The sequence below is a fragment of the Dasypus novemcinctus genome, chromosome 17 (genome assembly GCF_030445035.2).
Source record: "Dasypus novemcinctus isolate mDasNov1 chromosome 17, mDasNov1.1.hap2, whole genome shotgun sequence".
In the NCBI taxonomy this organism is placed as follows: domain Eukaryota; kingdom Metazoa; phylum Chordata; class Mammalia; order Cingulata; family Dasypodidae; genus Dasypus; species Dasypus novemcinctus.
The window spans coordinates 50,447,510-50,470,981 of record NC_080689.1 but is presented as its reverse complement, the minus strand read 5'-3'; the positions used below and the strand labels follow the sequence as shown (position 1 = coordinate 50,470,981).

At 37.2% G+C, this 23,472-nt stretch overlaps 1 protein-coding gene across 4 annotated transcripts in view; it reads left to right on the top strand.

Moving 5' to 3' along the window:
• The window catches only part of USP34 (ubiquitin specific peptidase 34), a 285,574-nt gene that overhangs the window by 87,766 nt on the left and 174,336 nt on the right, over positions 1–23,472 (top strand). For all 4 annotated transcript variants that reach the window (XM_058278638.2, XM_058278637.1, XM_058278635.1 and 1 more), the window contains exons 6-8: positions 9,187–9,254; positions 12,035–12,227; positions 14,197–14,258. In XM_058278638.2, the coding sequence (XP_058134621.1) occupies positions 9,187–9,254; positions 12,035–12,227; positions 14,197–14,258 (323 nt within the window). The remainder of the gene's footprint in view (positions 1–9,186; positions 9,255–12,034; positions 12,228–14,196; positions 14,259–23,472) is intronic.

Below are 23,472 nucleotides of genomic sequence, written 5' to 3'. Positions count from 1 at the left end.
TACTAACTAAAGGACTCCAGTAATAAAATTAAGACCTGCCCTGATTGAGCTGGGCCACACACACCTTAACTGAAGTAAACTCATTAAAAGGTCCTGCTTAAAATGGGTTCACACACAGGAATATATTAGATTTAAGAACATATTTTACTGGGGTACATAAAACTTCAAAACGCAGTTTCTTTATCTGTAAAATAGAAATGATGATGATATCAGAAGATTATTGAGAGGTTGTAGTACCTGATATATAGTAGGTAATTAGAGGCTGGTAGCTATTATTTATTTTAGATGTTATTAAGTCCTTGATTCTGTTATTCTGATTAACTTACTTGTTTGATACGAACTTCTATTAATTTTGGCTTTCTTTGGTGAAAAAAATCTAAACTTTTGTTTTGACTTGTATATTTTACACTGTAGTAATTTTGTAGAAGGCAAAATCATAAAAGTTTATCAGAGGGGACAACAAGCAAGATGGTGACAGAGTAAGGAGCTCTTAGAACAAGCTCCTGCTAAGAGCAGTTAGTAATCACCCAGAGCTAACTAAAGCACTTGTTGGGAGCTCCAGGAGACCAGAAGAACATCCTGCAACATCCTTAAAAGAATGGAAGCAGGAGATTGCCCATCTACAGAGAAGATTCATAAGTAGAGCACGCCATGCCCTGGAGGCTGGTGTCCATCCTCCACTGGAGGAACAGGCTGGCTTCTTTCCATCCAGATCAGATTGCAGCTCTAGCCTAAGTCCCAGCCCTGCCTCTGGCAGGGAGGAATCTGCAGAACCTCCATCAGCCTCTCCGGGAAAATACAGGCCATGCTGTGGAGGTTGGTGATCATCCTACCCTGGAGGTGTAAGCTGCTTCAGGAGCTATTCTGGCTGGAGTTGGAAACGTCGTTTCCCAAAAATGGGAGGAAGAGATGGTTGGCCACCGACTTCAGCTACTGATTAGGAAACTCGTCTGACTAAAATATAGCCCTAAGAATAAAGTTTGAACCTGTCCAAGTTGGAAAGAGGCAGGTAGCTGGCATTTTGACTCCGACCCCAGCATGAGGGGAAGCCAGGCTGAATGAAAATCACAGTGATGGTAGAGACCGGTTTCTTTCACTCAGATGGGCCTACAGCCCTAGCCTAGGCTTCAGCCCCACCCCTGGTAGGAAGGAAGCTGGCAGACCCTGCCCCAGCCTCTCCAGATAAATGCAGGTATATTTGACTGGCAGAGACTGAATAATCAGAAGTCTACTGAGGCAACTGTGGTCATCTTGGACCCACACTGCATAGATTGCTACCCAGATCTGTAGATATATCCCCACCCCAGGCGGAGGAGAAAGGGGCATGAAATTTCATCAGTTTCTCTGGTTAACTAGTCTACACCAGCATGACTTGGATTATTCCACACAGCTGTAACTCTGTTCCTACTCCCTGGCAAATGAGAAAGTTGGGAAGAGCTTCATCAGTCCTGGAGCAATAAGGGCAGCTTAAGCCTCCACATCTTAAAGCACCAACTATATCCTTGGCTCCTACCACACAACCAGCAAGGAAGAAATGGCAGGAAGCCCTTAATTAAAGAGAAAAACTGCATCCAAAATAATTATGTCTAGTAAGCTAGATGCCAAGATACCTACAAAAAAATTACAGTCCACACCAAGAAACAGGAAGATAAGGCCCAGTTAAAGGAACAAGATAAGCCTCCAGAGAACATAAAGGAGACAACTAATCAGATGTTCAAAGAAATCTTAATAAATTCAATGAGATGGCTAAAGAGATTAAGGATATAAAGAAAACATTGGATGAGCACAGAGAAGAATTTGAAAGCTATACATAGAGAAATAGCAGATCTTATGGGAATGAAAGGCACAATAAATGAGATTAAAAATATACTGGAATCATGTAATAGCAGATTTGAGGAGGCAGAAGAAAGAACTGCTGAGCTTGAAGAAATGGCCTCTGAAAGTGGACATACAGAAGAACAGATGAAGAAAAGAATGGAAAAATTTGAACAGGGTCTCAGGGAACTAAATGACAGCAAGAGACGTGCGAACATTTGTGTCATGAGTGTCCCTCAGTGAGAAGAGAAGGGAAAAGGGGCAGAAGGCATATTTGAAGAAATAATGGTAGAAAATTTCCCAGCCCTCTTGAAGGACATGGATATCCATGTCCAAGAAGGACAGTGCACTCCCATCCAAATAAATCTGAATAGACTAACTCCAAGACACATACGAATCAGAAGTCAAATGCCAAAGACAGAATTCTAAGAGCAGCAAGAAAAAAGCACTGCATAACATATAAGGGATACCCAATAAGATTAAGTGCCGATTTCTCACCAGAATCCATGGAGGCAAGAACACAGTAGTATGGTATATTTAAGATAACTGCAAGAGAAAAACTTCCAGCCAAAAATCTTAGATCCTGCAAAATTGTCTCTCAAAAATGAGGGTGAGTTTAGAATATTCACAGATAAACAGAAACTGAGGGAGTTTATAACCAAGAGACCGGCTTTTCAGGAAATGCAAAGGGTGTGCTATAGCCTGAAAAGACATGAGAGAGAGACCTGGAAGAGCATCTAGAAATGAAGATTTCATCAGTAAAAGAGATTGTCAAAAGAGTGTTGAAAATAAAATATGGCAGATAAAACCTAAATATTCAGGAATAAACTTAACTATATAAAGCACTTGTATTCAGAAAATTAATACTCATTTTAAAAAGGCCTTAAAAATTGGAAGAATATTCCATGCTCACGGATTGGAAGACAAAATATCTTTAAGATGTCAGTTCTACTTGGTAAGGGGTCCTCAATAGCCAGAAACACCTAAAAAAGAAAAAGCAAATTTGGAGGACTCTCATTTCTGGACTTTAAATCATATTTCCTTGCTATAGTGGTAAGAACAGTGTGATAACTGGCATAAAGGCAGACACACAGACCAATGGAAGTGAATTGATGGTTTAGAAACAACCTCACATATATAGTCAAGTGATTTTTGACTAGTCTGTCAAACCCACCCAGCTCTGGCAGAATAATCAATTTAACAAATGGTGCTGGGAGAACTGGGTATCCATAGCCAAAAGAAGGAAAGAGGACCCCTATCTGACCTGTTCTACAAAGCCAAACTCAAAATGATTAAAAAACCTAAATAGAAAAGCAAGAATCATAAAGCTTCTAGAAGAAAATGTAGGAAAATATTTTCAAGCCCTGGTAGTAGTTGGTGGATTCTTAAAGTAGATAGGAGGACTGAGATGGGCTACTGATGTTTAATATATGTAGAAGTTTTAATTAGTTTTACTCTAAAAGTGTGGAAATGTACAGTATTAATGTTAACACATTATAATGAGTAACAACTGGTTTATAAATGGGCATGTGACTGAAAATAGTAGTCTGGGGATGTAAATGCCAATTGACAGAAAGCTAGAGAATAATCTAGGGACTGAATAACACAGTAAACCCAGAGGTGGTTGAGAATTGTGGTTGATGGTACGATACAAGAATGTCCTTTGTGAGCTAGAGCAAATGTACATCATTATTATAGGGTGGCAGGAATGTGGAGAAGCGTGGGAAAAATATAACTGGAGTGACCTATGGACTGTCGTTAACAGTAATAATGTAATATTCTTGCATCTATGCCAAAAATGTACACTGTTGATAATGGGGGGAGTATGTAAAATGTGTACCAGATGTATGCTATGGACCTGATAATAATTGGATGATATTATCTCATAATCTATAACAAATTTTCCACCACAGTGTGTTGTGTTGATAGAGAGGTATTGTATGGGAGTTCTGCACATGTGCATAATTGTCTTGTAAGTTTACAGCTTCTATCATAAAAATATATTTAAAAAAAAATATTAGGGTGGGTTGGGGGAAAATACACCAAATGTACGATAATGTCTATAATAAGTAGCAAGATTTTAACAATATTCTTCCATAATTTGTAACAAATATCTCAGGACAAGGCAAGGTGTTGGTGGAGGGTTGATGTATGGGATTCCTGTATGACATTATGCATGTTTGCTTTGTAAGTTCACATCTTTTAGTATATATTTACTTTTATGTATATTCATCTATAAATGATTTAAAAATAATAGGGTGGGTTAGGGAAAATACTTTGGTTAGTAATATTTGGAGGATGCTCTTTAATCATCAGTTAAAAATATTTAACAACACTGCAAGGTATTGGTGGTACAGTGATGTATGAGAATCCCATATGATGTTATATGCTTGTTTTGTAAGTTCCCAACTATCACTATACACTTATTGTTTATATCTGTTCATGTATGAGTGTTATACTTCAATAAGTTTATAAAGAGTTTACTTTAATTAGGAATGTTAAGTAAAAGTATTTCTTGAATTAATTTTGGTATTTCTTGGTTAAAAGTCTTATTATGAAATGTTTGTGAAAGATTAGTTATTACGGTATCTTTACAATTTATCCATCACCAAAAATAAAAGGTTAGGTTTAGAATCTCTCATCTTTCTCTTCAGCCTTTTTATGACTATTAATTGCTGGACTGGTGTCAATCCACATTCTTTCTTTTTGTTGTATTCCAGAAGTAGACTTGGAGGCCATTAAACACATTTTAGATGTTAAATTAGTAATACTGTTTTAATTAACAATATAGTTGAGTACTGTACTGTAATCTCTGTTCTTTCCTGAGAATATAACCTTTGTCTTTTTTTTTTTTTTTTTTGAGGTACTAGGGTCAGAGATTGAACCCAGGACCTCGTATTTGGGAAGCTGACGCTCAACCAGTTGAGCTGCATCTGCTCCCCAACATGTACTTTCTTTTTTTTAAAGATTTATTATTTATTTATTTATTTTCCCCAACCCCCCACCCCTTTTTGTTTGTGCCTGCTGTCTGCTCTCTGTGTCTGTCTGTTGTGTACTTGTCTTCTTTTCAGGAGGCAATTACTCACATGGCATTTTTTCCTTACAACAAGCCATTTTTCTTTTTTTTTTAAGATTTATTTATTTATTTATTTATTTATTTCTCTGCCCTTCCCCCCCACCCTTGTTGTCTGTTCTCTGTGTCTATTTGCTGTGTCTTCTTCTTTGTCCACTTCTGTTGTTGTCAGTGGCATGGGAATCTGTGTTTCTTCATGTTGCTTCCATCTTGTGTCAGCTCTCTGTGTGGGCGGCACCATTCTTAGGCAGGCTGCACTTTCTTTCGCGCTGGGTGGCTCTCCTTATGGGGCACACTCCTTGCACGTGGGGCTCCCCTACGCGGGGGACACCCCTGCATGGCAGGGCATTCCTTGCGCGCATCAGCACTGTGCATGGGCCAGCTCCACACAGGTCAAGGAGGCCTGGGGTTTGAACTGCGGACCTCCCATGTGGTAAACGGACACCCTAACCACTGGGCCAAGTCCGCTTCCCCAGAAGCCATTTTTTGATTTGTCTTTCTGCATATTAGTTTCTCTAATATTGTTAATACTTTCGTGCAATTAAGAGCTTAAAATAAAGTTCTTTTGTAATCAGGGTTAATATGAACCTGTACTTTACTTTCTTCACAGTTTTTACAGTATTTAGAGTTTTTCTTAAAGGGTTAGTGCCATTTAAAGCATTTCGACTTACAGCATTGTTTCTGACTTTTTGGGGAGTTTGTATCACCCTGCCTGGGGCTTATATAAACACTTAGTGGTTTCTTGTAAAAAATTAAAAATAGATCTCCCTTTTTATTTTTAGAAACTTCAGGGGCTTTAAAATGTCAGCCTTTTCTAGCCACGTAAAAATTGATCTAGAACATATTTTCTTCTTATGTAAAGTACAATCCTGTTATTTTTATATGTCCTTTTCTTTTCTCTAAAAATAGGCAGTTTGTTTAGCCATACAATTTCAGCATCAGTAAGGCTGGAATCCCCATTTGGTAATCTCTGATTAAACAGGCTTTTACATAGGAATGAAAACTCCTAGGTTGTAACTGTGAAAAAAACTGAATATAAGACAACCCTTTCTTTGAAAAGAAAAAGCCCATGAACTAAAAAACACTTTAAGGGTAAGATAGATAAGGACTAGCCTTAGGTAGTACCTGATTTACTATAGTAAATTACATATTCAGAAGGATGACCTTAGAGAAGGGAAAACTGTTTATAGCCAGAAATAAAGTGATCAACTATAAAGAAAAAGTTTAATAAATTACACATTGCTTGATGAACTATGGTTCTTAAAATATGAGAATGAAAAACCACAGAATGATAGGTTATATTTACAATACATATGTCAGACAGAAGATTTGCATCTAAAATATCTAAGGAATCTCCATAAATCAGAAAGATAAAAGCAGACAATCTAAAGACTTGAACAGGCATATCACAAAAAATATCGAAATGGCTAATATGCTTATGAAAAGGTACTCAGTCTCATAAAACATTAAAAAACATAAAACCACAATGAAATTTTATTGTTTTTCTTTTTACATTTTGGTCTGTCATTCAACTGGAATTATTTTTTCGTATGGTATATATGAGAGATCAGGATTCATTTTCTTTCCAGTTTAGATACCCTCTGATTCTAACATCACAAAGACAGTCCTTTCTTCCTTTCTCTGATTTACAGCTTTTGTCATAATTCTGGGTGTCCTTATGTGCTTGGATCTGGGCTCTAGCATATTGCATTATTCTATTTGCTTAATTTTGTACTGTTTCCACACACTCTTAATTTCTCAAGCTCAGAGTTGCACACAAAAACCTTTTTAGGTTGTGTTGAATCTGTAAATACATTTGGGGAGAACTGTGATCTTTACAGTATAGAGTCTTTTAATTTATAAATTCAGTAAATGTCTATTTACACTTTAATTTCTCTCATATAATTTTATCGTTTTCTTTGTTTCTATATTGAGATCTTATACATCGTTGTTAGATCATTCCTGGGTAGTTGATATTTTTGATGTAGTTGTAAATGGTGTCTTTTAAAAAGGTTTGTTTACTGTTTTTTCCTAGTATGTAGAAAATAAATACACAGTGTTTTGTGTATGTTTATTCATTTATATTGACTTCTTTTTAAATATATTTCTTTTTTCCCCCCTCCTCTTCCCCCCACCCTGCTGTTTTTCTGTCTACGTCCATTCGCTGTGTGATATTCTGTATCTATTTGTCTCTTTTTGTCTTCTCTTCCTGTTTTTTCTCCTTTAGGATTCACTGAGATTTGATCCTGGGGACCGCTGATGTGGAAGAGGTTCCCTGTTAATTGTGCCACCTCAGTTCCTGGTTTCTGCTACGCTTTGCTTTGACTCTCCCCTTTTTCTCTCTTGTTGCATCATCACCTTGCTGTGTGACTCATTTGCATGGGCACTTGGATCACCACATGGGCATTCAGCTCCCTGCGTGGGCTCTCAGGCGGGCACTTGGCTCCCCGCATGTGCACTGGCTCACCGCGCAGGCATGCTTTCTCCTGTTCTTTTTCACCAGGAGGCCCCAGGGATGAAACCCAGGTCCTCCCATACGGTAGGCGGGAGCCCTATCAGTTGAGCCACATCCGCTTCCCCTGTATTGACTTTTGAGCCAGCAATTTTGCTAAACTCATTTAATTCCACAAAAGTTTATCTGAAAATTACTTTGGTTTTTCTGTTTACATGATCATATAATCTCAGAGTAATGTTAATTTTAATGCTTCATATCCAGTCCTGTCCCTTTTATTTAGTTTCTTGCCCTATTACACTGTCTGAGCCCTTCAATTCAAGTTGAATAGAAGTAATAATAAAAGACATCCTTGTCTTGTTCCTTCTCTCAGCAGGAAAGGATCAATATTTCACCATTAGGATGACATCTGCTATAGGACTTTTGTAGATTTTTTAAAAAGATTTATTTAGGCCCCCCCCCCCCCCCCCCGCCCCAAACACACATACATATTTTCTATTCTCTTTGTCCATTTGCTATCCATTCTTCTCTGTGTACTTGTCTTCTCTTTAGGTGGCATCAGAAACAGATCCTGGGACTTTCTGGAGTGGGAGAGAGGTGCTCGATTGATCTCTTGCATCACCTCAGCTCCCTGGTCTGCTGCATCTCTTACTGTCTCTCATCTGTGTCTCTTTTCTGTTATGTCATCTTGCTGCGCCAGCTCTCTACTCAGGCCAGCACTCTTGCGAGGGCTAGCACTCCATGTGGGCCAGCGCTCTGCTCGGGCCAGCTTGCCTTCACCAGGAGGTCCCAGGAATCGAACCCTGGACCTTCCATATGGTATACAGGAGCCTAGTTGCTTCCCTAGATATTTTTTGTTAGAGTGAAGTCCTATATTCTCTATTCTGAACTTGTTTTAATTTGTATCTTACCTGTCAAGGTTTAGTATGATATTACATTTGATTTGGTTAGAATTTTCAGGAGAATAAAGCTACTATAATATAAGCATTTTAGATTTCAAAATGCATGAGAACATCATGTAGAAAAAGGTGTAGAAATGGATTTATTATAACATTTAAAATTATAGATGAGAAGGATTTTTATCATAAGAGCTTATTTCACTATATAGTTGTTTCATTGTAATAATTCATGACTGAAAAATTTGCCTTACATGGACATTGAAATGACTAGAAACCATAGGTAATTTGATATTTTTAAAAGAAGAATGAGATGGTTTATTAAAAAACTGATTTAGTTCTGTAGTATTTGGATTGCTGCCATACAAAAGAGGTATAGAGTAACATGTTTTAAGTAGATATTATTTGGATAGCTCAGAAGCTAATATTTTTTTCTGGGTACTGTTTTATATTGAAGTTTTTCGTTCATACGTTACCATCTTAAACAATAAGTGTATAGTAAAAGTTGTGAACTTAAAGAACAAACATGTGTATCATCATAGGGGGCCCCCATACATAACCCCACCAGCAACACCTTGCCTTGTGAAACAGTTGTTACAAACTATGGAAGAGCATTATCAGAACATTACTATTATCACCAATACCTTACCCAACCCACCCCTTTTTGATGACCCTGTATTAGTATATACTTGTTATAGTTTATGAAAGCATATTCTCATATTTGTTTGCTTGTAAAATTACATAAAAATGATGTCAAAATGTATTAGCTTAAATTACTTACCAGATGTGTGTGATTCTATTTCTAATAAATTTATCCTTTCCAAAATAGATAATAAAATACATGTCATTTCAGAGGTGGCAAAATGCTAAATCCTTGTTTTTATTAAAGTGTAGATGTAGGCATTTCATATATTCATTATGCATTAATGTGTCTTTATGTTTCCTTATAGATTAGAATATGGCTACATATCCCTGCTGTCATGCAGCACATTATACCTTTTAGGACCTATGTTATCAGGTAAGTGCCTCCTCCGCTTTCCCCCTCCCCCCCACCCCAGGGCTCCCTTGTCTGTTTGCTCATTGTTCTGTTTTTTTTTTGTTTTTGCTTGATGTCTGCTCATTATTTGTTTGTCTTCTTTAGGAGGCACCAGAAATCAAACCCAGAACCACCCACATATAATGCATGTTGAAGCAATCTATAACATAGTATAGAACTATATTCTATCAAAGTCTCTTGTAGTCCCATTTTCTAGAGAAAATTTCAATTAACCGTTTGTTGTAAAATTAGTATTTTTTAAATGCACATATATGAATTTATATTTAATGATTATTTTTAAGCAATTTATGCTACAGGTTTTTTTTTTCAAAGCACTGTATATGAAAAGAATCAGAACTTAATGGTTGCATGGCATTCCACACTATTTATTGATTCAATGAAAATATATTATCCATTATGTTCTAGGCACTGGCAATGTAACAGAGAAAAAAATGGATTTAAAAAATCTCTGCTCTCTTGTGTAGTCTAGTAGGGGAAAACAAACCAAATAAGTTAATGAGTAGCACATCAGAAAGTGATAAGTGTTCTATAGAAAAAGCACAGCAAAGGTTGGATTGAGGTGGGTGGATTACAGTTTTGAATAGGAGGATAGGAAAGATCTCACTGAGGAGGAGGTGGTCACATTTGAGTTTTCTAAGTCTCCACCTAAGAAGTAAATGGGGTGAGGAAAAGGATTGTACTGATTAACCTTCTCAGATTGTGAACTGAGTTCTAAGAATTATATTTCTTGATAACATATGAGTTTTTATACTTTTTTTCTCATTTGTTCACAAATATTTGAGTGCCTATTTTCCAGAAACTGTTCTGATTATTGGGAAAAGTGTCAGGAAAATATGAATGTTGTGCAAAGTTGGTTTATGATAGAGCATATGAGGCCTTTCTCAAATGTGATGTTTGAAGGACATCAATCAGCTCATCAAGTGATGATCAGAAGGACTTAGGATGATCCTAGGTAGAAGGAGCATATGGCACATGTTGAAGTTGGAAGCAGTATTACATGTTAAACTAAAAGCAGACTGGTATGGGTGGAGTGGAGCATAATGTGTAAAAGGATATAATTGTGATATGAGGTTGGAGTGATAAGTAGGGTTGGATTATTTGGCCATTGCAAGGGCTTGGGATTTAATTTTATTAGTGGGAATCTTTTGAAGAGTTTTAAGCTGATGAGTCATGCTTTTTAAAAGATCACTTTCGTCTTTTAAGTGGGTTATAAATTATAGGGGGCTGGCATAGAAGCTGGGAGACTTGAATTGGTCTTTGAAGGAAATTACAGTTATTTGTATTAGGTTGTTTATGGTGATTTTGAAAATTGGATCGATAAGCAAAAATAAAATTGACAAAACTGGTGATTACGTGAAATGAGGAAAAGGGAGCATTTTGGTTGACAATTCCTCCCTCATTTCAATTTTTCACTTTGTTTAAGACTGGGAGAACTTAAAGGGTATAGTTTGAGATACCTGTGGGACATCTCAGTAGTACTGACAAGTTGTGAGGACGAGCCTGTAGTTTAGAACATCAATAATTCAGGAGTTGTCAGCATAAAGAAAACATTTTAAAAGCATGGGAAGAAATGAGGTCACCTGGATAGAGAATGTAGAAAGGGGATAGAAAAGAGTCTTGGATGGAGCCCTGTATCAGTTTGCTTTCGCTATGTGAAACCTAATGGCTTAAAATAATGTGCCATTGACCAAAGCAAGTTACTTAGCGAAGCCTAGATTCAAGGGAAGAGAGAAATAGACGCCCCCCTCTTGATGGGAAAAGTAGCAATGTCACATTGTATAGGCTTCTGCATATGGTAAAGGGAGGAATTTGTGTCCATTTTGCAATCCATTATATCTTGAGGGACTGTAATGAAAGTTGGGTAGATGAGGAGGAGCCAGCGAAAGAAATTAGGCAGGGCCTGAGAGGTAAGAGGAGAACCAGAGGTTTGTGTTTTTTGGAAGCCAAAAAGGGATCATGTTTAAAATGTATTCATTTTAGGGAAACGGACTTTGGCCCAGTGGTTAGGGCGTCCGTCTACCACATGGGAGGTCCGCGGTTCAAACCCCGGGCCTCCTTGACCCGTGTGGAGCTGGCCATGCGCAGTGCTGATGCGCGCAAGGAGTGCCGTGCCACGCAAGGGTGTCCCCTGCGTGAGAGCCCCACGTGCAAGGAGTGCGCCCGTGAGGAAAGCCGCCCAGCGTGAAAAGAAAGAGCAGCCTGCCTAGGAATGGCGCCGCCCACACTTCCCTGCTGCTGATGACAACAGAAGCGGACAAAGAAACAAGACGCAGCAAATAGACACCAAGAACAGACAACCAGGGGAGGGGGCGAAATTAATTAAATAAATAAATCTTTAAAAAAAAAAATGTATTCATTTTAGAGAAGTTTGGCTGTGAAGAGGCGTTTTACTGTTTATATGAAGTCAGCTGAAATTTTACTCAAACAGGATAAAGTCAGGCATCAACATTCTTGGAATTGTATGCATGATGGGTACTAGAGAATAATAAAGCATTACTGAAGTGCAAAATCCTATTTTAAATAACTTGGTTGCTTGCAGTTTCTGATTCAAGTTGGACTCTCAGAAAAGGACACATTGTTCTAAGTTATAATCCTTTTGGCATCACTTAGTAGTAGTTTAAAATGGGAATGTTAAGTCTAAGGATCCCAGGTTCTATTCTACCCAACATTTTGGAGGTATGGAGCAAAGGAATATTGTTGAGTTACTGAGTGGTCTTCTTTTTTATTTCTGAATCACTCAGGTATTTATGCAAGCTCTCTGATCAGGAGTTACGCCAGAGTGCAGCTCGCAACATGGCTGATTTGATGTGGAGCACAGTGAAAGAACCATTGGATACCACGTTATGTTTTGATAAAGAAAGCCTTGATCTTGCATTTAAATACTTTATGTCACCTACTTTAACTATGAGGTTGGCTGGACTGAGTCAGATAACAGTAAGCTGTATTTGCTTTCTTTTTGGTCGTTTTTATTTACCTTCCAGATTATTATAATACCTACTATTTACTGAATATTTATTATTGGGAGGCCTTTGTGTTAAGCAGTTTACAAGCATAACTTTGTATGGTTCTTGCAAGTAATTTGTTACTTTATTTTAAAAGTGAGGAAACTGAGCCTAGGTTTGTAAGGATTGTACCTTAGATCTGTTTGATGTCATGGTCCATCCAGTTCGTTCACTAATTTTTTTTTTTAATTTTTAATTTTTTTTAACTATTCTGTTTTGTTTTTCTACATTTACAAAGCAGTATTTTCAGAGACAAATGGAGGGTATCGTAAACAGTTAACTGATTTTCCACAAGCAGAGACCACAGATTAGACTGCAGACCAGATTTGACAGAAATTTTTTGTTAGTGTTGTACAGTATTAAGTATTGCTTTAAATAGGGAGAATTCACATAAATAAAATCTTCACTTGTAAAAAAACAGAAGGCCTCATACATCCTTGGGTCTATATTCCAGCATAATGATAATTTAATAGAAGTACAGATAGGATTTCTCTGATTTGCACAGTCCCTGTTAGTTTTACTTCTTTGTTTCCTGCTTTGCTTTGTAGTATAGTTATCTGAGTTTGCTACACGTGAGCAAAACTTATCCAGATTAGGCTGTCTTAATTGTATTATGTCTTTTAATCAGAGATGGCATGTGTAAAATGGTACTGGTGAACTAATCCCCAAAATATTAGACTTACATATTACTTTCCACTATTGTACATGCTCATCGGAATGTATATTTTTGGAGACCTTGGAATGTACCTTTTTGGGAGGGAGCGTGTATTAGTCAGTCAAAGGGGTGCTGATGCAAAATACCAGAAATTGGTTGGTTTTTTAAAGTATTTATTTGGGGTAGGAGCTTACAGATACCAGGCCATGTATAAGTTACTTCCCTCACCAAAATCTATTTCCACGTGTTGGAGCAAGATGGCTGCCGACATCTGTGAGAGTTCAGGCTTCCTGGGTTCCTCTGGGCGCATCTCCTCTGTTTTCTCCACAGGGTGAGTTGTAGACTATGAGGCTCTCTAGGCTTTGCCTCTCTCCACAAGGTCAGCTGTAGACTATTAGGCGAATGGCTCTGTCTCTCTCCCTGGGGCTCCAGCTTCAGCATCAAACTCCAACATCAAAACTCCCAACATTAAAAGACCCAACTCTTTCCTTTGCACCTTTTATCTGTGAGTCCCCACCCACCAAAGTTTGGGGACTTAATGCTCTACTGGCTCAAAAGGTTTATGTAATTACTTAATCAAGTAAACCTATGAATCCAATATAATCTAATATGCCCAGAGGGGAAAATCAGTTTACAAACATAATTCAGTATTTCTTTTTGGAATTCATCAGTAATATCAAACTGCTGTGGGGGGGTGGGACAGGAGTGCTAATTTTTAAATCAACTTATTCTGCGTTAAATGATGTTTGAATTTACCAGGCTCTGAACTTTTAAGAAAGGTAACTTTTTTTAAAAATTCTTGGTATTTATGAAGTATCAATAGTTAGATTTTTACCCATGTACTAGACTTTGTAAATAAAAATAATACTCGTTGACAATTACCCAGGTACATTAAATCTTAAATGTGTTTATCTAAGCAGCTTTTCCTGAAATTTTGTCTTTAATGCTACCTTGCATTAGATTTTTTTTTTTCCCCTTATTCAGCTTTGTATTCTCTAATGTGCTTGTAGAGTGTAGTAAAGCACATATATTACTTGTGGAATGAATTTATTTAGTTCTTAAATGTGACAAATAGTCATACTAATTGGGAATTTTGTGTTTCTGCACACGTGTGTGTTTTGATTATCTTTTTTTGGTTTTAATTTGTTCTGGTTATTGATAATGATCTACATGTATCAGTCAGTTTACCATGTTTCTTTATACCTGTACAAGAATAATTTTGGAAAAAAATTTTTTTAAATCATAGAATCAACTTCATACCTTCAATGATGTGTGCAATAATGAGTCCTTGGTTTCAGACACAGAAACGTAAGTAGAAGCATTGATTTATACATAGTATAACATTTAAATTTGCATCTGTTTATATGGTGAATATAATTGTGACTTTATTAGATTTGAAATACTGACTAGAAGTACTTTTCCTAATGGTTTCATTTGTGTATCTGTTAATACTTTTAGAACAATATTCTAAAACATTTTTCTCTTTTTTTTTTTTAAAGCAGTTTAAACCAGGTATTATTGATATTTGTCACAAAATCTGAAAGCATACTATTTATACAGGAGAATTCAGTACTAAAGAATATGTTACTGATAGTTTTCAGAAGGTACATTTAATACAGGAGGGAAAAAAACAAGTTAATGAAACTCATATGAAAAATAGCTTAGTATTTTTCAAGTTCTTAGAAATGTGTTTATTTAGTTTTACATGCAGTGTAGACATCAGTGTTTTAAATCTCAAACATGAATATTTTATCTTCTGCTTGATCAGACTTAGAGTAGCTTTATGGTATTAGAATATTCCTAATTATATGACTGAGTCATGTTTGCACTTTACTATTACTTTTATGCATTGATCTTAGTTCTGCCCTCTGGAACCAATCTCTTAGATGAGCCCAATCCTTCATTTGAAAACTAGAGACTATATCTCTTTACTCTTTTTTTTTTTTCCTCCAGATTAAAGAGTTCTCATTCCTCCAATAGTTCCCTATTTAGTATGGTTTTTAGATTTCTTACCAGACCAGTTATTCATCTCTGGCAACATTCTTTGTCAGTGTTCCTCTTAAAATGTGTTGCCCAGAATTGGTCAAAGCTTTATAAATTCTGGATTATATTGTGTTTTTTCATACCATCAGGAAATTACATAGACTATACCTAATACATGACAAGCTACAATCCTGAATTTCTGTTTGACCCCTCAGCATCCTCCTGCAGAAGTGCTTTAGAGAACCCTGTAACAGTGCAGTACTTCCCTGCTCACACATGCAGAAAGTCCTGGAATCGTCAGTGCAGTAACCCCACACATAATATGCTTAAGTCTTTAGGTTGCTGATAGAGGGGAAAGAGAATAAGAAGGAATTCCACTAAAAAAAAGTACAAGGAATATACATCCTAAAGATATGGTTGCGAGAACAGGGAGTAGAGGAAAAGTTTTGAAGAATACTGGGTTATGGACAGAGTTTAGGTTGGGAGAGAGAGGATGTGTACAGTATGAGAAAATTGGAGCAAAGAAGAGAAACAGTATGTGATAAGTATATTTGGAGCTATGAATTGAGTCTGTCTTGTCTTTTAAAACAGTTTTATTAAGGTATAACTTACTGTTTTAAATATACAATGATTTTTAGAAAAATTACAGATTTGTGCAGCTATCATTACAACCCAAAATTAAATTTCCATTATTTCAAAAAGATCCTTTTGCCCATTTGTAATCAATCCCCAGTCTTATTCACAGCCTCACTAATCTACTTCCTGCCTCTAGATTAGCCTATCCTGGACATTTCATTTAAATAGAATATTAACATTGTTTGTTCTTTTTCATCTGTCTACTTTTACTTAATTTACTGCTTTTGAGGTTCATTTATGTTGTAACATTTATCAGTACTTCATTCCTTTTATTACAGAGTATTACATCTGCCTTCTGAAATTTGCTGTTGGACTCTAGCGAACTTTTTCATTTTAGTTATTGTATTTTTCAACTCCAGAATTTTCATTTGCTTTTTTTATAACTATTTTTAATCAATATTCAGAGTCATTTTTGTCATTGCTTCCTTTAATCTTTTTTCTTTAGTTTTTATTTTTATTTTTTGCTTCCTTTAATCTTTAGACATAGTTGCCTTTAGTTTTCTCTGGACATATTTATAAATGCTTTGATGTCTTTGACAAGTCTAGTATCCAGGCCTTCTGAGTATGAGTCACAGTTTCCTGCTTCTATACATGTCTCATAATTTTTTGTGGAAAACTGGACATTTGATATAGAGTAACAACTCTGGATTATGAGTATGCACAGTCTCTAAGACCCCCCAGAAATAGGGGCTACTGACCAAGGCCTTTTATGACTGTATTGTTTTCCTGGATTGCCCCATTGAAATTCTGTTGGTCTGCTAATCTGTTGCTTGCCCCATTCAGTATTGTGACCTCACTAGCAGCGATGTTGACTGTACCTAATTGTTTGCTACTAAAGTCACTATGATTTTTGGCAGTGGCTCTAGGTATAGGATTTTCCATACTATGCTTCAAATGAAGTTAGCCCTTTCTAGCAACAGACCACCTTGGTTAAAAGTATCTCCAAAGAGCTGGCAAGGGGATGGCAATGTGAAAAGGAGCAGAAGTGGAAGCAGCCTCATGTTAAAATGTCACAGATTCACATTGTGTTCTTTTGAAGTTCAGTAGTTTTTCTTGAATAAACACTTTTGAATTTGGTTTTATGCCTTTTTTGTTTCCAGACCCCTGAAGTGGTTGTTCATGACAACATTCTCCAATTTTGTAGTTGCTCAGTTTATAGGTTTAGTTAACTCAGACATTATGGAAATCTCTGGGTCCCCCATTTTATTTATTTATTTTTCATTTTTCTTTTGTTGAATTATATCATTCATAAACATACATAAACAATAAGTGTATAGTAATAGTTGTGAGCTTATAAAACATACATAACATCATACAGGGCTTTCATACCTCACCCTGCCACCAATACTTTGCATTCTTATGAAACATTTTTAATGATTAGAGAGTATCCTCAAAATATTACTACTAACCAAAGGATCTTATATTTGGTGTATTTTCCCCCAGCCCAACCTATTATTTTTTATATCATTTACACATGAACATACATAAACAATAAGTGTATAGTAAAAGTTGTGAATTTCCAAAACAAACATGCATGGTGTCATACAGGGGTCCCATCAGCCTACCACCAACACCTTCCATTGTTCTGAGACAATTGTTACAAATTATGAAAGAATATTGTTAAAATCTTGACTACTAACTGTAGTCCTTATCTTCCATTTGGTGTATTTTCCCCCCAACCCACCTAATCATTATTTTTTAAATGTATTTTTATGACAGAAGTTGTAAACTTAGAAAACTATCATGCCCAAGTACAGAATTCCCATACAATATTCCTCTATCAACACACCACGCCATCGTAGCACATTTGTTACAGATTATGAGTTAGTATCATCAGATTATTACCAGGTCCATAGTGTATATTTGGAATACTTTTTGCATTATCAACACAATGTATCTTTGGCATAGATATATGAATATTACATTATTGCTATTAATCACAGTCCATTGGTCATTCCAGTTGTAATTTTCTCTGCTTCTCCACATTCCCACCACCCTGCAATAGTGATGTATATCTGCTCTAGCTCACAAAGGACACTCTTGTATCATACCATCAACCATAGTTCTCAACCACCTCTGGGTTTACTGTGTTATTCAGTTCCTAGATTATTCTCTAGCTTCCTGTCAATTGGCATTTACATCCCTAGACGACCCTTCTCCGCCACATTCCCAAGTGTAAACCAGCTGTTATTCTCTATAATGTGTTCCATCAAAATTACACATTTCCACACTTTTACAGTAAATTAAAACTTTCATATGCATTAAGCATCAGTAGTCCATCTTAGTCTTCTTATCTCCTTTAAAAGTCTACCAACTACCACCTGGATTTGAAGATATTTTCCTGCATTTTCTTTTAGAAGCTTTCTGGTTCTTGCTTTTATATTTAGATTTTGTCTATTTTGAGTTAGTTTCTGTATAAGGCGTGAGATAGAAGTCCTCTTTCCTTCTTTTGGCAATGGATACCTAGTTCTACCAGCACCTTTTGTTGAGTGGACTGTTCTGTCTGAGCTGGGGTGGGTTTGACAGACTTGTCAAAACTCTCTTGACCCTAGATGTGATGAGGGCCTGATTTTGAACCATCATTTTGGTTCCATTGGTCTGTGTGTCTGTCTTTATGTCAGTACTATGCTGTTTTTACCATTATAACTAGGTAATACGATTTAAAGAACTAAAGTGAGAGTTCTCCAACTTGGCTTTTCCTTTTTAAAATGTTTTTAACTATTCAGGACCCCTTACCCTTCCAAAAAATTTGATAATCATGTTTTCCATTTATATAAAAAAATGGTGCAATTTTTATAAAAATTACTCTGAATCTGTGTATAAATTTGAGTAGAATTGACATCTTAATGATATTAGTCTTCCTATCCATGAATATGGAATGTTCTTCCAATTTTTTAGATCTTTTTTATTTCTTTCAACAGTGAGTTGTAGTTTTCTGAATACAAATGCTCTACAATGTTGGTTAAGTTTATTCCTAAATATTTGGGTTTTGTCTGTCATTTTATTTTCAACACTTTTGACACTTTTAGTTACTTTTGCCGATATAATCTTCGTTTCTGAACTCTCTTCCAATCCTCTCTCCTGTTAGTCTAGTTGAAACTGAATATGTTTTTTTTTTTAATTTTTATTATATTTTAAAATAATTTACTCCACATTAAACCATCACTACATTCATTTGATGACATTTTATAGTTATTTTTCCTTTCATGTGATTGTATGTTTTTTATATTAAAAGAAAAATGCTCAACTCCTTAAAGGCAGGGAATTTTTACTGGTTTATTTTCTGATTTATGCCAGTATCCAAGAGCAGGCCTGGTACAAAATGGTGCTCAGTAAATACCTGTTTGAATGAATTCTGTATATATTTCTTTAAAACTTACTGAGATACAATGCACAAGTAGAAAAATGTATAGGTCATAGTAAATGAGTGGCTTAACTTTTTATAAAATGAATTAATGTATAACTGCCACCAATATCTAGAAATAGAATATTATGACCATAAAGTCCCCTCACTTTTCCCTTTCCTAATCATTGTCTAGCTCAATCTCTAATTCTTCAGAGGTAACCACTATTTTAACTTTTATCACTATAGATAATGTTTTCCTGTCATATTTTACCTTTACATAAAGTTTATTATATAGCGTGTGTATTTGTTCACGTCTGGATTCTTTTGCTCATTATTATTTACTTTTATTACCGGCAAGGTGGACATCCTCTTTATATTGTGTTTCAGGATGCTTTCAGTTTGAACTAAAGATGGCTTAAACAATTAGAAAACTCCATCTCTTCACATAAGAAGTCTGGATAGAGGTTGATTTCAGAATTGGTTAATTTAGCAGATGAACAGAACCCTCAAAGACTGCTTATTTCTGTCTTTCCACTTAACCATTCCTCCATTTTGCCTTTGTCCTTTTGTTACCTTCCATGACTGTGTTGGCTTTTGAAGCACCACATGTAACTATCTCACACAGAGACAGAAAAGTATTGTTTTCACTGATCTTTTCTCCTTTTCACCTGAGATCTTTGAGTAATTTCAAATCTACAAAAAATTAATTGAATGTGATAACGAACTTGTGTACCATTTTTGGTGTATGTGTGAAGATCAAACATTACACAGCAGCTCCCTAAGTAGGACAGAATTGGGTTACTTTCTTGATACAAAACATTCACCAGCAAGTGGAGTGGGGTTACTGTGATTGTCTTGAAGTACCCAGTCTCTCCTGAAGCAACTGGCCCAATACCTGAATAAAATCAGAGTTCTTTCAACAGGGAGGAGGGTGATGGTTGTTAGCGGGTTGGCAGCCAAAAGTTCCTGCCACAGTTTATTTTCTAGGTTTATATTCCTTTGTGATTTTGGTTTTTTTGCGCATATATTAATGGAAGTTTTAGTGTTTTATTTTGTTAGTGTTTATGAATATATCACAAAAGGATGTTCTGCAAATCTTTTGCTGCAAATACTGTTTAAATCTTTTAATTAAATCTTTATTAAAAAGCTTTTTCATCAAGTAGTAGTAGTAATGTTTATTTTTCTAGAATCTTTCTCATTCTCAGATGTATATATTTTTATTTATTTAATTCCCCTCCCCTCCCCCGGTTGTCTGTTTTTCTGTGTCTTTTTTTTTTTTGCTGCGTCTTGTTTCTTTGTCCGCTTCTGTTGTCATCAGCGGCACAGAAGTGTGGGCGGTGCCATTCCTCGGCAGGCTGCTCCCTCCTTCGCGCTGGGCAGCTCTCATTACGGGGTGCACTCCTTGCGCATGGGGCTTCCCTACGCGGGGGACACCCCTGTGTGGCACGGCACTCCTTGCGCGCATCAGCACTGCGGATGGGCCAGCTCCACACGGTCAAGGAGGCCCGGGGCTTGAACCGCGGACCTCCCATGTGGTAGACGGACGCCCTAACCACTGGGCCAAAGTCCGTTCAGATGTATATATTAATGCTTTAAAAAGTTTAATTTCTGAAATACAGTTATATATAGTTCAGTTAGTATTTTGTTTTAATTTCAATTGCTCTTTTCAATAAAATGACTGGAAATGTTCTTAGAAGCCTATCAGGTGCAACTAGAAAATCTAATACAAACCAAAAACTCCATTTTCTAGAGCATTCTGGGTAATGGAAGATTGTTTTTGTTTTCTACTGTAATAGCATTTTTTAGGGGGGTGGGGGGGAGGTGTGAGTTAATAAACCAATCTTGCATACTATACAGGATTCCCGTACACTGCCCCACCACTAACACCTTATAATGTTGTGACCTAATTGAAATGTTCATAATGCATATGTTGAATCATTGTAATTAAAGAACTTTAGTGTGGACTGTTTACATTTTGTTACTGAGTCCTCCTACTTTTAGAATTTATTGCATGTAATATGGTTTATAATTATACTTCATTTACATCTCACACAAACCAAGTATTATAGTCTAGTTTATATTTGACCTTGTATTTTGCATGAAGGATTTTTACTCAGATGGAAATATATATATAAATATATATACACGTCTAGTTAAAGGTGTACATATGTATTTGGGTAAATCTCATATGTGCATTTATTTGTGCATGCGTTTTTAGGTTCTGTATACCATTTTCTTTTTTTCTTTTTAAATTTCTTTTTTAATTTATTCCCCCGCCCCACCCTCCGTCATTGTCTGCTCTCTGTGGCCTTTCGCTGTGTGTTGTTCTGTGTCTGCTTGTGTTCTCGTTAGGTGGCTCCAGGAACCAATCCCAGGACTTTCCTGACTGGGAGAGGGGCAATTACACTCTTGCGCCACCTCAGCTCCCCTGTTCTGCTACATCTTCTTTTCTCTCCTCTGCGTCTCTTGTTGTGTCATCTTGCTGCGTCAGCTCTCTGCATCAGCTGGCATTCCTGCAGCGAGCGGCTTTTCCTGCGCAAGGTGGCATTCCCACACAGGGTGGCTCTCCTGCGCTGGGCCACATTCCAGCATGGGCTGACACTACAACATTGAATCTTGGACCTCCTGTATGGTAGATGGGAGCCCAATTGGTTGAGCTACAACCGTTGCCTTTTATACCATTTTCTGCCCATTACTTTTAGTGGTCTGGGGCTAGCTATGGTAATATTATACTCTGTTTTATTGTCAATAAATTGACTTAACTATATTAGATAATATCAAATGTAAATGACCTTTTCAGTGGCTTGTGGTATAGCCATACAATGGAGTCCTGTTCAACAGTAAAAAGGAATGGGCTATTGATACATGGTAACAGCCTGAATGAATCTTAGGCTGAGTGAAAGAAGCCGGATTTTCTTTTTCTTTTTTTTTTCTCTCAAAGATTTATTTATTTATTCATTTTTCTCCCCTTTCCCCCCTACCCCAGTTGTCTGTTCTCTGTGTCTGTTTGCTGCGTCCTCTTTGTCTGCTTCTGTTGTCAGCGGCATGGGAATCTGTGTTTCTTTTTGTTGCGTCATCTTGTTGTGTCAGTTCTCCATGTGTGCAGCACCATTCCTGGGCAGGCTGCACTTTCTTTCGCACTGGGCGTCTCTCCTTATGGGGCGCACTCCTTGCGCGAGGGGCTCCCCTATGTGGGGGGCACCCCTGCGTGGCAGGGCACTCCTTGCGTGCGTCAGCACTGTGCATGGGCCAGCTCCACACGGGTCAAGGAGGCCTGGGGTTTGAACCGCGGACCTCCCATGTGGTAGACAGATGCCCTAACCACTGGGCCAAGTCTGCCGCCCTTTTTTTTTTTTTTTAATACACCTTTCTTTTTCTTTTTTTTTTTTTAATGTTTTAAAATTTTTCCTCCCCTTCCCCCTCCCCTCCCCTGCTGTTTTTGCTGAGTCCATTGCTGTGTGATCTTCCATATTTCTCTTTTTGCCTTCTCATCTTTCTCCTCTAGGAGTCACTGGAATTTGGTCCTGGGGCCCTCTACACTGGAGAGAGGTTCCCTGTCAATTGAGCTACCTTAGTTCCTGGTCTCCGCTGCTCTTCACCTTGACTCTCCCCTTCGTGTCTCTTTTGTTGTGTCGTCATCTTGTTGCATAACTCACTTGCGCGGGCACTGGCTTGCCATGTAGGCACTGCGAATGCTCACCATGTGGGTATTTGCATGGGCACTTGGTTCTCTACGTGGGCACTTGGCTCACCACACAGGCATTTGGCTCACCACGCAGGCACTCAGCTTGCTTTGTGGGCACTTGGTTCGCCACGTGGCCACTCACTCACTGTGTAGGCTCTCACATGGACACTCGGCTCACCACACAGGCTGTTGCACGGGCACTGGCTCATCACGCCGGCACTCTTCGCCATGCAGGCATTCATACAGGCACTTGGCTCGCCACATGGGCACTCGCCTCTCTGTGTGGGCACCCACACAGGCACTTGACTTGCCTTGTGGACACACTTTCCTCTTCTTTTTTACCAGGAGGCCCCTGAGATCTAACCCAGATCCTCCCATATGGTTAGGCAGAGGCCTTATCATTGAGCCATGTCAGCTTTCCCCAGATTTTCTTTTTTAAAGTACCTATCTTTTGATTCTACTTATATAAAATTCTTGAAAAAGCCAATGGTTCTGTAGTGATAGAAAGCTTAGTGGATGCCTAGGAAATGGAAGGGAGCTAGAAAAAGGATGGAGTACAAAGGGGTACAATGAAACTTTTAGGAGTGATGAATATGTTCATTATCTTGATGGTTGATGGTGGTGATGGATTCATGAATGTTTACTTACATTTAAACTCATCAAATTGTACACTTTAAGTATACTCAGTTTATTGTATGTCACATATATCAGAATGCTGTTAAAAGCAAAGCAAATACATAACTGACGAAACCAAACTAACTTAGATTCATTAAATAGCTTAATTTTTAGGCTAATATGTTATTAATTTAGAAGACAATAGCTATTATTAAAAAATGGATAATTAAATCTTTTCTAAAATTTGAAGTTTATTT